Source organism: Podarcis vaucheri, assembly GCF_965113315.1.
Source record: "Podarcis vaucheri genome assembly, chromosome: 2".
Classification (NCBI taxonomy): Eukaryota; Metazoa; Chordata; class Lepidosauria; order Squamata; family Lacertidae; genus Podarcis; species Podarcis vaucheri.
The window spans coordinates 85788245-85801032 of record NC_138760.1 but is presented as its reverse complement, the minus strand read 5'-3'; the positions used below and the strand labels follow the sequence as shown (position 1 = coordinate 85801032).

At 45.8% G+C, this 12788-nt stretch overlaps 1 protein-coding gene across 1 annotated transcript in view; it reads left to right on the top strand.

Annotated features, from left to right (window-relative positions):
* Positions 1 to 1601: 1601 nt before the first annotated feature.
* The window catches only part of SUSD3 (sushi domain containing 3), a 48988-nt gene continuing 37801 nt past the window's right edge, over positions 1602 to 12788 (top strand). The window contains exon 1 of the mRNA XM_082210650.1: positions 1602 to 3655. Coding sequence (XP_082066776.1) covers positions 3568 to 3655 — 88 coding nt within the window. The 5' untranslated portion in view covers positions 1602 to 3567. The remainder of the gene's footprint in view (positions 3656 to 12788) is intronic.

Genomic DNA, 12788 nt, shown 5'->3' with positions numbered 1-12788 from the left:
GTTGACAAATGCATTGTGGTGATGAGGCAAATGGATATCAGTGTGCAGGTAGTGTGGCAATTTACAACTGTTTGGGCTGCAGCCTTCAGGCCATGTCTAATAAGGGTGATGGCGGTACTGGGCATATCTCAGCCAACGCTAAGCCCCTTCAAACAACGTTTATTTCCTTGGGAAAGCAATGCATAAACTTCCTACAGCTGGATGGGAGCATTCAAATTTCCTACAGCAGTGTTGGGGGATGAGGGCCACATTGCTTTCTGGCCATCTTCTGGGGGGTGTCTCATGTCAGTGGTCGGTGGTATCAGAAGCACCAGTGGTCAGAGAAGTAAATGTGAATGGTGCTTTTGTACAGTAGGCACCCCTCTCTATTCTCCATCCAGGAGAGAAATGGAGGATATGTGGCATGAGGAGGGCCTGAGAAAGAGATGTGGAGGGCCACAGCCAGCCCCAGAACATGAGGTTCCCTATCTCTGTCCTGTGAGTGACTTGGCTCTAGTCAGGTAGGTAGCAGTGTTGGTCTGATGCAGTCAAAACTTTTTAAAAAAATTGTCCAGTAGCACCTTAGAGACCAACTAAGAAGTTCTGGGTGTAAGCTTTGAGTGCTACTGGACAATTAATTTTTTTTTTTTTGCTCTAGTCACCAATTCGTGGCCTAACCTACCTGACAGGTGTGACACAAGGGTCAATTGGACCCAGGCCCAGCCCATATGCTGTCCTGAGCTCCTCAAAGGAAAAGTGGGAGAGGGGCAACAGAATTAATAATGACAGTACTCCTTCGCTGAATTTTTTAAAGCACTTTTATGAAACGCCAATCATAATAAACATACAAAGACTACTTCTACCTGTAAGAATATTTTTCATTTGTGGTGGGGAAGGATTAGTCTTTTTTAAATTTCTCATTGCCTCGTGCTTCAGGTGGTACCAGTGGCTAGCAGTGCTTTTAAACAACAGCATCCTATTAAGACTACAATCCTTTCTTCTTTCAGGTATGGAAGCACTATTGCTTGCTGCTGGAGCACATGGGAAAGGTCCCAGGTTTAATCCCTGACATCACCAGGTAAGGCTGAGAAAGACCCCAGAAAGCTGCTGTGTCAGTCAGTGTCAGCAGTGTTGAGCTAAATGGACCAAGGACTCTACTTCCTATGAGCTTTGGGAACTGCAGTAAAACTTCAAATTGGTGCTTACCCTCAAAACTGGCAACTTAGCACTGCTAGCTGAATCTGTGTTGATCTTCTGTGAATTTTTGTATAATGAAGACTTGGAAAGAGGCCATGAGTGTAAGGAGTAGGTCAGTTTGGTCTCAGGGTTTGGATCTGAAATGTCAGGATTTCAGCCTCCTCAGGGTCTCCAGGGGAAGAAGGAATTTGTTCCACACAGAATCTTAGTAGGAAATTAAGTGACTGAAAACCATCAACACAAATCATACACATTCATTTTTTATAACTGAGCATTTGGTGATGTCACAGGAGCACAATGGAAGGCAAATTGAGCTCAGATTAAATCTAGCTTTGGTTGATGTTTTGTTTCTTTATATTTTGCTGGAAGCCGCTCGGTGTGGCTGAGGTAACCCACTCAGATGGACGGGGTATAATAAATTATTATTATTAATAATTGTTGTTCAGGACAATTTGTATTATTCTGGCCTTAAGACATCTGCATGCTTTTGTGCCCACAAGCATGCATGGCATCTGTCAACAGAAATGTGTAACTGCTTCAGAAGCAATCCCTGGTGCTGATTTTAAGATTGAAATTCCTAAGTACCTGATTTTCTACAGACCACCATTCCCTCTATTTCAATGCCACACTAACCAACATGATGGAGACTGTACCATCTACACTATAGGCTACGCACCCATGCAACAATTTGGGGGTCTTCTCTCTGTGACTGCTCGCTATCTCTGTATGCGGTCTACCACAATCTAACCACCACAACAATAACAAAAAGCAGATTGCTCTTTCAGTAATCAGGTTCCCCTTCTGCTAGCCAGATTGTCAAATTGTCTGAGCCCCTCACTTAATAACCCAAGAATTCCACCTTGCTTTTGGTTCCCAGGGCCACAGCAAATCTGGGATTCCCACAGACAACGCCTTGCCTGCATTCATGCCTGTGGCTACATTTGGTGCTTTTGCTTAACCTGCATTCTTTCCCACCACTTCCTGATCTGCTGATCTGATAAGGCCTCCTTCTCACGAAAGGTGGCTTCTACCTTGAAAATTGCACCCTGCTCGCTGCAGATCATCAGGCCATGGGAATATAAACAGATGGCCTTGCCCTGACTTAGCCCAGCCCAGATCAGATTAATTTCCTGCAGCCAGCCAGCCAGTCAGCTGGTGGCGAAAGCTACCAGGCGGGGATTAGGTTATCATTTCCAAGGCTCAGAATTAATAATGACAAATTCATTAAGAGTTCTCTCTTGGGTAAGGTTGAGAGAAATATGTGAGATTCCTGATGCTTCCTCTTTGTTGCACACCATTTTTATCCTCTTTGGTTTTTGACTTTCCCATCATTCATTTTCTTTGCCCTTGACTCTTCCTTTTTCTTCCTTTCCACAAACTGGGAGGTAATTTGCACAGAGGCGTTTTCAAAGGGCGAGTAGGTGCACATCTAAGGATCTCAGCACCCTTCACTCATTAGGGCGTTTTTAATATATGGGTAAAAAATTAAAATTGAAAGCCAAGTCTCCTAAAGGAAGTGCAAAGTATAAGCACAAAGTACAAATCTGTGCTTTTGTAAACACCCAGGCACAGAGACACGTGCCTGATGGAAGCCTTCTCCTGATGTCTTCACCCATGATATTCTTACACGCGAGTAAGAAACTTCAGCCACGTGTGAAGATCGGGCAGGTCTGCGTTTTGCGCCAGATCAGCCGGGTAACCTTCCCACGAAGCGCCCAAGATCCATCCAGCCCAGCAGGCACTTGCCTGTTTGTCTCACCTCCCGACCCGTATGCGTTTCCCCCGGGCAGCCTTAGTAGTGGAACCAGACGGGGCAGCGACCCTCCTCCTCCAGCCAGGCCTGCTGGCAGCTCTCTCCGGCCAGGAGAGGCGTCGCCGCTGCCCGCGCAGCCCCTGAGCATGTGGCTGAAGTGGAAGGAGCCCAGCCGATCTTGCCATCTGCAGCTCCGCGCTGCTGATCTCGGCTAAGGAGGTTGGGGGAAGCGGGCCAGAGGCGGGGGGCGGCGGCGGCGGAGGAGGAGGAGGAGGGCGGGGTCTTCAGGTGCTCAGCACCGTCCTTCGCTCGCTGCGAGCCAGACGCCGTTGGAGAAGTGCGAGGCGGCAGTTGGGCGGCGAGAAGTCGCGGGGAACGGATCGGGTCCCTCTGCCACGGCACCCTCGCGGAATCCTCTGCCTGCAAGCGACGCCGCCAGTGGCCCTTCCTCGGAATCCCCTGCATGCCTGGATCCCTCGGCTGCCGGAGGAAGAGCCAGAGGCCGGCGGGCTGGAAGACCTCCGCTTTGAAGCTGCTGCACTCACCGTTGGGCAGTACTACCTCCTCCCTCCCACACGCACGCACACATTCTAGGTTGGGCGCCCCGAGGGTCGCGCGAAGGGTCCAGGGAGGGAGAGATGCAAACGGCGACTGCCTCGATCCTCGACGTTTCAAGGACGGTGGTGATCCGCGAGGACGGCAACCACCCCCAGAATAACTACACGGGTAAGGAAAGAGCCGTCTTGGCAGCTGAGGGTCGCCTGGAAGGGGAGGCGGGGAGGGGGGGTCTGCGCTGCGCTGCCTGGCGCTTGAGATGGGCGCAACGACACAAAATTGGGGGGGGGGCAAGGGAAGAGGTCTTGGATTGTATGGGTGGGAAAGCCCGGCCAGGTGTGGGATCTGGGTTTGGGCAGGTACCCCGAGAGACACAACCCCCGCCCGCACACTTTCCCTGTAGGCATGATGAACCCCCTGAAAAGAGAAGCCCCGGGTTTCCTTTGGAAGGGCTGCTCTTCCGAGGGATCTGTCGTCCTTATGACTGCACGATGCTGAAGGATGGGCACTCTGCAGATGCCTCGAGGCGCTCTGGTTTGGAGCGTTGCTTGCTAAGCTCCAACCTTGGCACCGAAACAGGTTCCGGGGCTGAGCCCTGCTTCTGTTCCGTGATGCGGAGGAGCCACCGCTCAGGCGCAAGCCATGAATGGAACAGGCTCCCGAGTTCATCTTCTGCCATCAGCGCCACTTAAAAGTTCAGAGGTGGCTGGTAGGAAAGATCTTTTCTTGAGCCCTTGGGGAACTGCTGCCTGTCAGAATACACAGTCCTGGGTTGCACTGACCAGCGGGCTGAGTCAATGCAAAGTTTGTTAGTGGTCAGGAAGATCCTTCAGAGGCTCACTCCTGAAGCCCTGTGGGGGTCTTTCATCCTCAAACGGGCCTAACCAAACTCTGTAACATTTCTAAGGAGCAAATTGCTTTGCATTTGGTCCCAGGTTCAATCCCCAGCCTCTCTAGGCAACCCTGGGAAATAATTCTGGAGAGCAGCTACTGTTCTCTTGTAGCCAGTGGATGGATCAAAGGTACGACTCTGTATAAGGCAGCTGCTTTTGTTTCTATCTCATTTACCCCAGCCTCATGAGACAGGCCACCTTCTTATTTTATAGACTTAGGGAGAAGTTTAGAGACAGTCGGTTGTCTGCAATACCACCTCCAGATTCACAGAGAGATCAATCAGGGTGCAGATTTCAAAGGCACTCAAGGTATCCTGTGCTGTATGTATCCTGCACGACTCTTCTCCTGTGTGGGAAACATTTCCCTGCACTGAAATAAATGTTGGCTTGAGCTTTTGGTGGGGGTGTTTGGAACCTATGAAGAGGCCCCCAAATCTGACATGCACGTCAGGCTGTATTTTTGGGTAACCCATATCAGATCAGAGGAGTGACTTAGGCATAGTAAAGCAAGGTGCAGGATAATATATCTGCCTGTGCTGTAGTTTGCCCAATCCAGCTACCTGGAAGAGGAACTAGCTTCTGAATTTACCGTAAATTCGGATTTAATGAAGCTGACTTCAGGGCCAAAAATACACATTATGTGAGAAATCCATAACAGTTCTTGCTTTAAAGTGGAAGCTTTCTCCTTCCACTATTTTCCTGATCTAACCTTTTCCATCTCTGTAAAAAAAGATAACCAAGCTGCTGTTAGCCCACTGGAGGAAAGAAATTGCAGATACATGCCCCTCTAGAGTTAAAAGCAGGTTGTTGAGTGTAATTTAGAACGAGAAAATGGTGTGTGTGTGTGTAAAATCATCAACACTGACACTGCTCCAGTCAAATGTGAAGCCCCCACAGCTGCTCTAATGTAAAAAAAAAAAAGAAAGACGATGGGCAATCTAATAATAGAGTTTTCATGTAATGTCTATTTTGGCTTTAGTATACCTACAGAGGATTTTTCTCTTCCTCATCTTCAGAGGAAGCAACTTACTTTTGATTTGGGCACCCTTCAGGATATCCTAAAAATATATGCTCATCGTGATGGCATCCTAAAGTGATTTACTCAATGCTAAATGTACCAGGAGAGATTTTTTTTTGGGGGGGGATTCATTGCTTTTGATAGGGGGAATCTAGGCACATCTAGGGACTCGGACGTGTGTATCTTTGGCCGGATACGACTGTTATTCAGAACTAAGAAATCACCAAGGGGCAAATTACCCAGTAAATGCATTACTTCAAAGCATGTCAGGGGTTTCCTTTTAAAAATGTAACAGTGAACATGCCCCCCCCCCCATTGAGGCTATCAGGTGCAGGTAGGTAAGGATTAACTTTTCAGTCCCCAGCCACAGTCCCAATGAAACTTGCTTTCCCTGCCCCATTGCTGTTAGCCTTAGAAAAGCTCCCATTGTTGCTCTTCCTGGATGAAAATTCCCTCTTGTGTCTACTATTTTTTTTTTTAAAAGAAAACAAAACTGGCATGATTCCAAGTGACATGTAGTTGGCCCTGATTTAACTTTGCTGCTCAGCTTGTTAGTGTCTAGAACAAATGCTGCCCATTGTCTTTTAGTAGAGGAGGCAATAAAGAGAAACCTATTTTGACTTGCTGATTTCAGCTCAGTTTGAGCAGAGCAGAATGCACATCCTTTGAAAGAGACTAAAATCGTACCCTTCACTTCCCTCTTGCTGGTGCACCACTCATTTCTGCTTCCTTTACAATTCTTACCGTAAAGAGGGAAGTGATGTCAGCTGAGGTCATGCAATAAGCTGGCCTCACGCAGAGCGAGGATTTCTCGGCAAGGACACTTTCAGTGGTCATTAGTGGAATGTGCTTGCAGACACACCGTGATACGGAGAATAGGACAATAGTACGTATTGAAAGTCAATAATGAGTTCCTTTATACTTAGGAGAAAATGAAGCTGACGCTGTGGTGCAGCTCTCCTGAGAAGTCATCCATTCGCGGCAGCAGTAAACTTTATTTCCTATCCCCTTGAGCTAAAACGGAGGATTCATTGCGCTTTCCAAAATCTGGAACTGGGAGGAATGGCCTGCTGGGCAGTTCATGATGAAGATGATAAAATAAAGCAGTTTCCCTGCTTTTATTGCTATCTGGAATTTTGAGTGCAATGCTAAGCATTCACTGAACATCAAAATGAATGGGTACAGGATGTGCCAGTCCTTTTCTTTTAGCGGAAGCCATCTCAATATTTTCAGCTAAAACCAAACAAACCTTTTGCAAATGATGCTCTCCTTAATGCAGTTTCAGTTTTGAAGTAAACATTCCATCTTTTTCTGATGTTCTGAAGTCAATATGGCCACACACAAGATGGAGGTGTCAGCAGGGTCAGGGAAGCCCCCAAGTTTGCAGAACTATAAAACTATTTTGGGGCAAAACCCCAAAGTGAGGTGGGGAACCCCAAAAGCAGTCCAGTGAAGACTGGGTGCTGTGACTGAATGCTGACTGACAGTCAGGAGGAGATGGGAAACCATGGTGGAGAAGCAGTGGAATGGAGTACTGTGAAGGGGGCATGGCTGGCTTGACTGGAACAACGAACAGGAGCACTCCACACGGCAATGTTTTGTTGCAGGTTCTACTTGTCATTTCATAAATGAGCTTTGCAAGATGTATATCTTTGCAAAGCTGCAAATGCATATTCTCTAATGTTAAAAGTATATATTGCTGGAGAAATCCACAGGTCCCTGATCACGTAAAAATGTAACGCTACCAAGATAGATATTTTACATTTATTTTTGCAGCCCAGATAAATATGAAGAACGGGGAAGTCTTCTGTTCCCCATTTAGAGCCCAAACGTTTGTGCCAGTGGCAGAAGTTGCCTGTCTAAATCTCTTGCTCCCGGAGCAGCAGCACTGAGTGCACCTGTCTTTCACGTCCTTCTTTTCACTTGTATGTTTTGTTGCAAGGCTATTAGAAATGTAATCTACTTTGCTCACATAAAGCCTGATTCTGTGGGCTTTACTTTACTATTTATGGTACAGTAATGGACCACCAAGGGAGCCGTACACTAAGAAGAACGGCCTGTTCCAGGTTGGCTGCCTCACTGAACCCATACAGCTTATCAGTCAAAGGTTCTGGGAGGCTGGCAGTTGAAGCGACAGAGTGATCTGTATGAAAAGTGGCATCTCTCTCTTATGTTGCTGTTCTGCCCTCACTTACGAAACTATTCAAACAGAAATGCACAGTGGTGGGCACGCGTCCCTCTCCCAACAAATGTCACACACCCCTTAAATATGTTGCGGCATCAGGAGAGTGCAGTCCATAGCTCTTCCTGTCAGCTGCCTCAAAATTCCTCTAAGAAAATGGCTGCCCTTCTGCTTGTCAGCCCTTTGAAACAGCTTACATTGGTGGTCATAGATCTTGTGTGTCTGTGTATCAGGGGGTGGTCTGTGCAATGCACCATGCTTTTCTAGAAAGAATTGTTGCTGGTTGTAGTTAAGTAGCCTACTGCAGGGCTGTGACGACAGTCCATAATGTTATGCTCATACAACTTCTTCAAGGGATGAGAAGTTCAGATGTGCTGCTTTTACCAAGCATTGGTGTCCTAGAAAATGGGGTTATGGCATATTGTAGTGTTTGGGTTTATTTACCAGTATACAGGTTGAACTCCAAAAACAGCCAACTTCATTACCTCACATCAGAGCTTTTTATTATATTCTAGTGGATGGTAAACATCAGGCCAGGGTGTGTGTGAAATGAGGTCCCCCAGGCTTGACCCTTAGGACTCTACCCAGATCATACACCCTCTCTCTAGGCTTCTGGCATTTCTTCACACACTAGGTATTTTTTCCTGTGCCTGGCCCTGCTCACCATTGGTGTGTGGCCCTCAGAAGCTTACCCAGAAAGGATTGTGGCCCCCGGGCCCTACTGCTTGTAATGTTTATATTTTACTTTCATGCATTGCTGTAAGTCGTCTTCAGACCTTTGTAATGGAAGGCAATAAATCAAGTAATAAAAATGAAAGGCATTCAGCATTCCAGAATGTTCTTTATAGACAGCCTCTAATAGTGCAGCAATAAAATTGCTAGCACATTTGCAAAGCTAAGCAGGGTGCAGTATGGTTTTGAACTGGATGGGTGACTGTGTGTAGAATTGCAGGGGGTTGGACTAGATGACACTTAGGGTCCCAACTCTACAGTTATATAGTTCTATGATTCTTAATCTCTTTGTCTTTCTCTCTCTTGTCATATGTACACACCTATGGAGACCTACATTGCATCAAAGTTACCTAGGGAGAAAACTATGCCCGCCTGCTCCCTCTTCTGATCAGCTTTCCCTATTCAGAACATTCCTAAGTGGTCTTGCATTAAGAGGCAGTCTTCTAAAAATTATCTCCAATGGAGACCCATTGCCAGAATACCCCGGGCTATTAACACTCCTTTGTCAAGTTCAAGACTATGTCCCCTGCATATTGACATGGGTAGTCAGTGTGGTTTCTCCAAATTTTGTTGGGGAAGCACCATGTTGCCTTAAGGCAATCCACAGTGATGGCTCAGTCCATGTGAATTGGATTGTAAAAACCAATAGCAATGAATTGTCAGGAATTTGAAAGAAACTGTACACAGGGAGTGGGCTGGGCCCTCTGATTTCCCTTGCCAAATACAGTTATGGCATCTAGTCAAGATAGATGCTCAAATCTTTTTGTCATAAAACGATAGAAGAAATCATGTCAGGATTGAGAGCACACTTAGAAATTCAGCTTCTCTTTGCTCAGGGGCTGGGTGAACAGACAGATTATCCTGGAGTGGACTTATTATTTGGAAAGACCTGCAGAGCCATAAAAATGTGTTTGTATATGAGAGGGTAGACCACACATATATCCCTGAAGTGGGAACTTCTCTGTGTGAAATGCTTACTGCCGATAAATAACTTCATTTACCTGAAAACCATTTATAACAGAAATTTTACACATGTAAAACAATTTCTTATTCATAGACAAAGCAGATTGGACAGGAATTTAGTGGGGGGAAAGTGCGCCCATTTGCACTGTCTTAGGCTGCATTAAATGTCCCCTCCTGGCGCTGAGTTGTGCAAAAGGTCTAGAGTCCCCACTTTACGTATAGGCATGATTGTCATAGTCCTGTCATTTCTCAGCTTACATCAAAGGCCATTTACCTTATGGTTGCCATTACTGCCAAGGGACCCAATTTCACTGCAAAACAATGACTGACCAAAAACTAAAAGCACAAAAAAATGCTTCTATATTTTTGCATTAACGGGGGATTGGATGAGGTGGCCTTTGAGGTCATTCCAGCTCCATGGTTTTACGATCACTCCCAGAAATCACCAGTCATTTAACTAGAGAACTCACAGCAGCAGGCAAAGACATTCAAATTGCCAGTCTCCAGAAGTAAAACCAGTGGTTTTTTCTGGAGTACTCAAGGGTACACAGTACCAACACCTTTTTTTTCTAGAAGAAAAGGCACTGGTTAAAAGCATGGCACGTACTGTAACAACTTGTGAGTACCGGCACCTTTTATTCTAGAAGAAAAACACTGAGTAAAACAATATAATATTCCCTTATAGAGGAGCTGCTTGAGTCCTGACTTTATTCCCCTCAGACACAGACCCTGGAGTGAATTAAGAGAATGTAAGTCTCAATCAGTCTTTAATTCAAGGTTCTACAATAGCCATTGATTGCTTTTTTATTAGTTAGGCAGACCAGAGGCCTGAGGTAGAAGCAGGGTAATTAATCTGGCTGGAAAACTATTAATAATTCCCAGGCACTCCCATTTTAGCCAGCATACTAATGGACACCGGAGTTCTGCATTTTGGAGCATAACAAGAGGCCTTCTGGGGTCAGGCCAAAGGCCTTTCTAGTTCATCATTCAGTTTCCCAGAGGCCTCTTGGGAAGCCCACAAACTGGGCATGAGAGCAATATCCCTCTCATACTATGGCTCCTCCAGTGACTGGCATTCAGAGGTATGCTACCTCTGACCCTTATGTCCATGAAGACTAGCAGCTATATTGATAGTGTTGTTCTCCATACATTTGTCTAATCCCATTTTAAAGCCGGCTGAGATGGTAGCCATCATTGCATCTAGTGGCAGCGGTTTCCAAAGCTCTGCAGCGGTGTTTGTATGAAGACAGGTGAAGGGAACAAAGGGGTTTGTGATATCTTTTGAACACAGACAAATTGGCTCTCTCTCAGGGCATAGGCTGATGTGGTGGTTGGTTCCACAGAACCAGCCGTAGCTCAGTGGCAGGGCATCTATGCTGTGTGTAGAAGCTCCCAGGTCCAATCCCAGTTAGGGCTGGGAGAAACTTCCTCTCTGAAACCTTGGGGAGCTGTTGCCAGTCAGTGCTGACAGTCCTGAGCTGGACAGATCAATGGGCAGACTCAGGGTCAAAACCAAGGATGCCTTCCTACCAACATGGCAGATAGCATCCCCGCCCCCAAACAAAAAACCAGGCAAGTCCATTCTATGCTCATTGCATCCATTGAGTATCTTGAGTAAAGTTCAACAGGTGATGGAAATGATTCTCATTGAAACTGGGCCTCCTCTTCACAGGAAGAGGGCAAAAGGCTTTGTCAGCGATTCAGAATTAATAGGTAAAGGATAAAGGACGGGGTGTCTCTCTGTGTTGCCCAGCTGCTTGTAAATGATTTGTCTCAGTGATGTTACCTTGTGGGAAATGCTTAGAGATAAAGTGTGGGCAGGTGGGTGTGAGCGAAGACTTTACCTTGCAAGGCGCTTGCCTACCTTTCTGCCTCAGTCGGACCCGAGCAACCTTGTGAATCCCTTTTCAGACGTCAGTGTTTCCAGAAGCAATGGTCCGCAAATCTGCACTTTAAAAAGCTGGCTGCTGCTCAGCCATGAAAAGGTCAAGGGAACTGTGCTTCTAGCAATGTCCGTCCTCCCCGTTCCAAGCGAAGAGATCAAAGCCAGGATATAAGTAATATATTACCTGCAATATAAAATGCGAGCACACCAGGCGGGCTGCATATCCTTGCTTCAGTTAGAATCTGCCATAAAGGATAGTTGACTGTGTGGAAAGAATTAATATGACATATACTTAACATGACTTTGGTGCTCCAGGTGTGGATCCTTGCGTAATGAAAATGGCACTGTGCAATAGTGTGCATGCACAAGAGGGCAGTATCAGCCGGCTTGGATATGGGAAGGGGAAAAAACCCCTTAAAGCCTTAAAACAGGCACTATTGCAAGCGTCACATCATACTTGTTCCACATTTGTAAGAAATTGGTCTTTTAATGTGGCAACACACACACGTTGGAACTCCCTGCCTCTTGACATCAAGCACGCTCTTTCACTGTACTCTTTTCAATGCCTGCTAAGAACATTTTTGTTTAGGCAAGCCAATCCAGACATATTGAACAATTTAATGCGTTTTAACCTGGTTTTAGCTAATTGTAGATTTTGATTATTTTTTAATGTTTTAAATAGTTGTTTTTACTGATAATTTTATATTAGAATCATTTTACAGTGGTGCCTTGAGTTACAGACACTTCAGGTTGCAGACTCCACTAACGCAGAAATAGTACCTCGGGTTAAGAACTTTGTTTCAGAATGAGAACAGAAATCGCATGGTGGTGGCGCGGCAGGCCCCATTAACTAAAGTGGTACCTCAGGTTAAGAACAGTTTCAGGTTAAGAACGGACCTCCAGAACGAATTAAGTTCTTAATCCAAGGTACCACTGTATTTTATTCCTTTTGGAAAAACCACTTGGATGTTTCATTACAATGAAGTGGTATATACAATTTGTGAAATAAAACCAAATAAATAAATAAAGACATCTCAATAAGGACTGAACACATGGTTAGCGGCCACAGAATGCTGGGTGATGTTGGTGGGAGGCCGAAAATGGAGGAGTGAGGGAATGGAATGGAGTATCGTGGAAGGAGGTATGGCAGAATAGAAGTAGTCCACACCACAACATTCTGTCACAAGTTCCATTACACACACACACACACCTGCCTTAGCCTTACTCTTCAATACTTTCTTTAGACAATGTATGAAAAACTTGTCTTTCTACTTTATCATCATTTGAGAACTAAAAAAATGGGGTGCTTTGAAGGGCTGGCTTGACAGAGTTGTGTGAAAATCCTCATGCTTCAGATGCTGTGAAGCTTTTGGAAAGTTCTAGTTGTGGTGCTTGGCCAATGACAACCACTTTGCTCATGGAAATCACATGCTGCACGAACACAGAAATAAACACATACACATGTGAAGCACCGTCAGAGTTGGACATACGAGCAAGGCCCAAACAAGGAGTGTGTGGCTGAAATCATAATATATAATAAAGCCTGTGATAGTAGTCTGAATTTCGACTGTGAGAAGCACCTAGACAGCAGCTGTGGATGAGGTCAGGTGAGGCAGCACTACACACCTGAC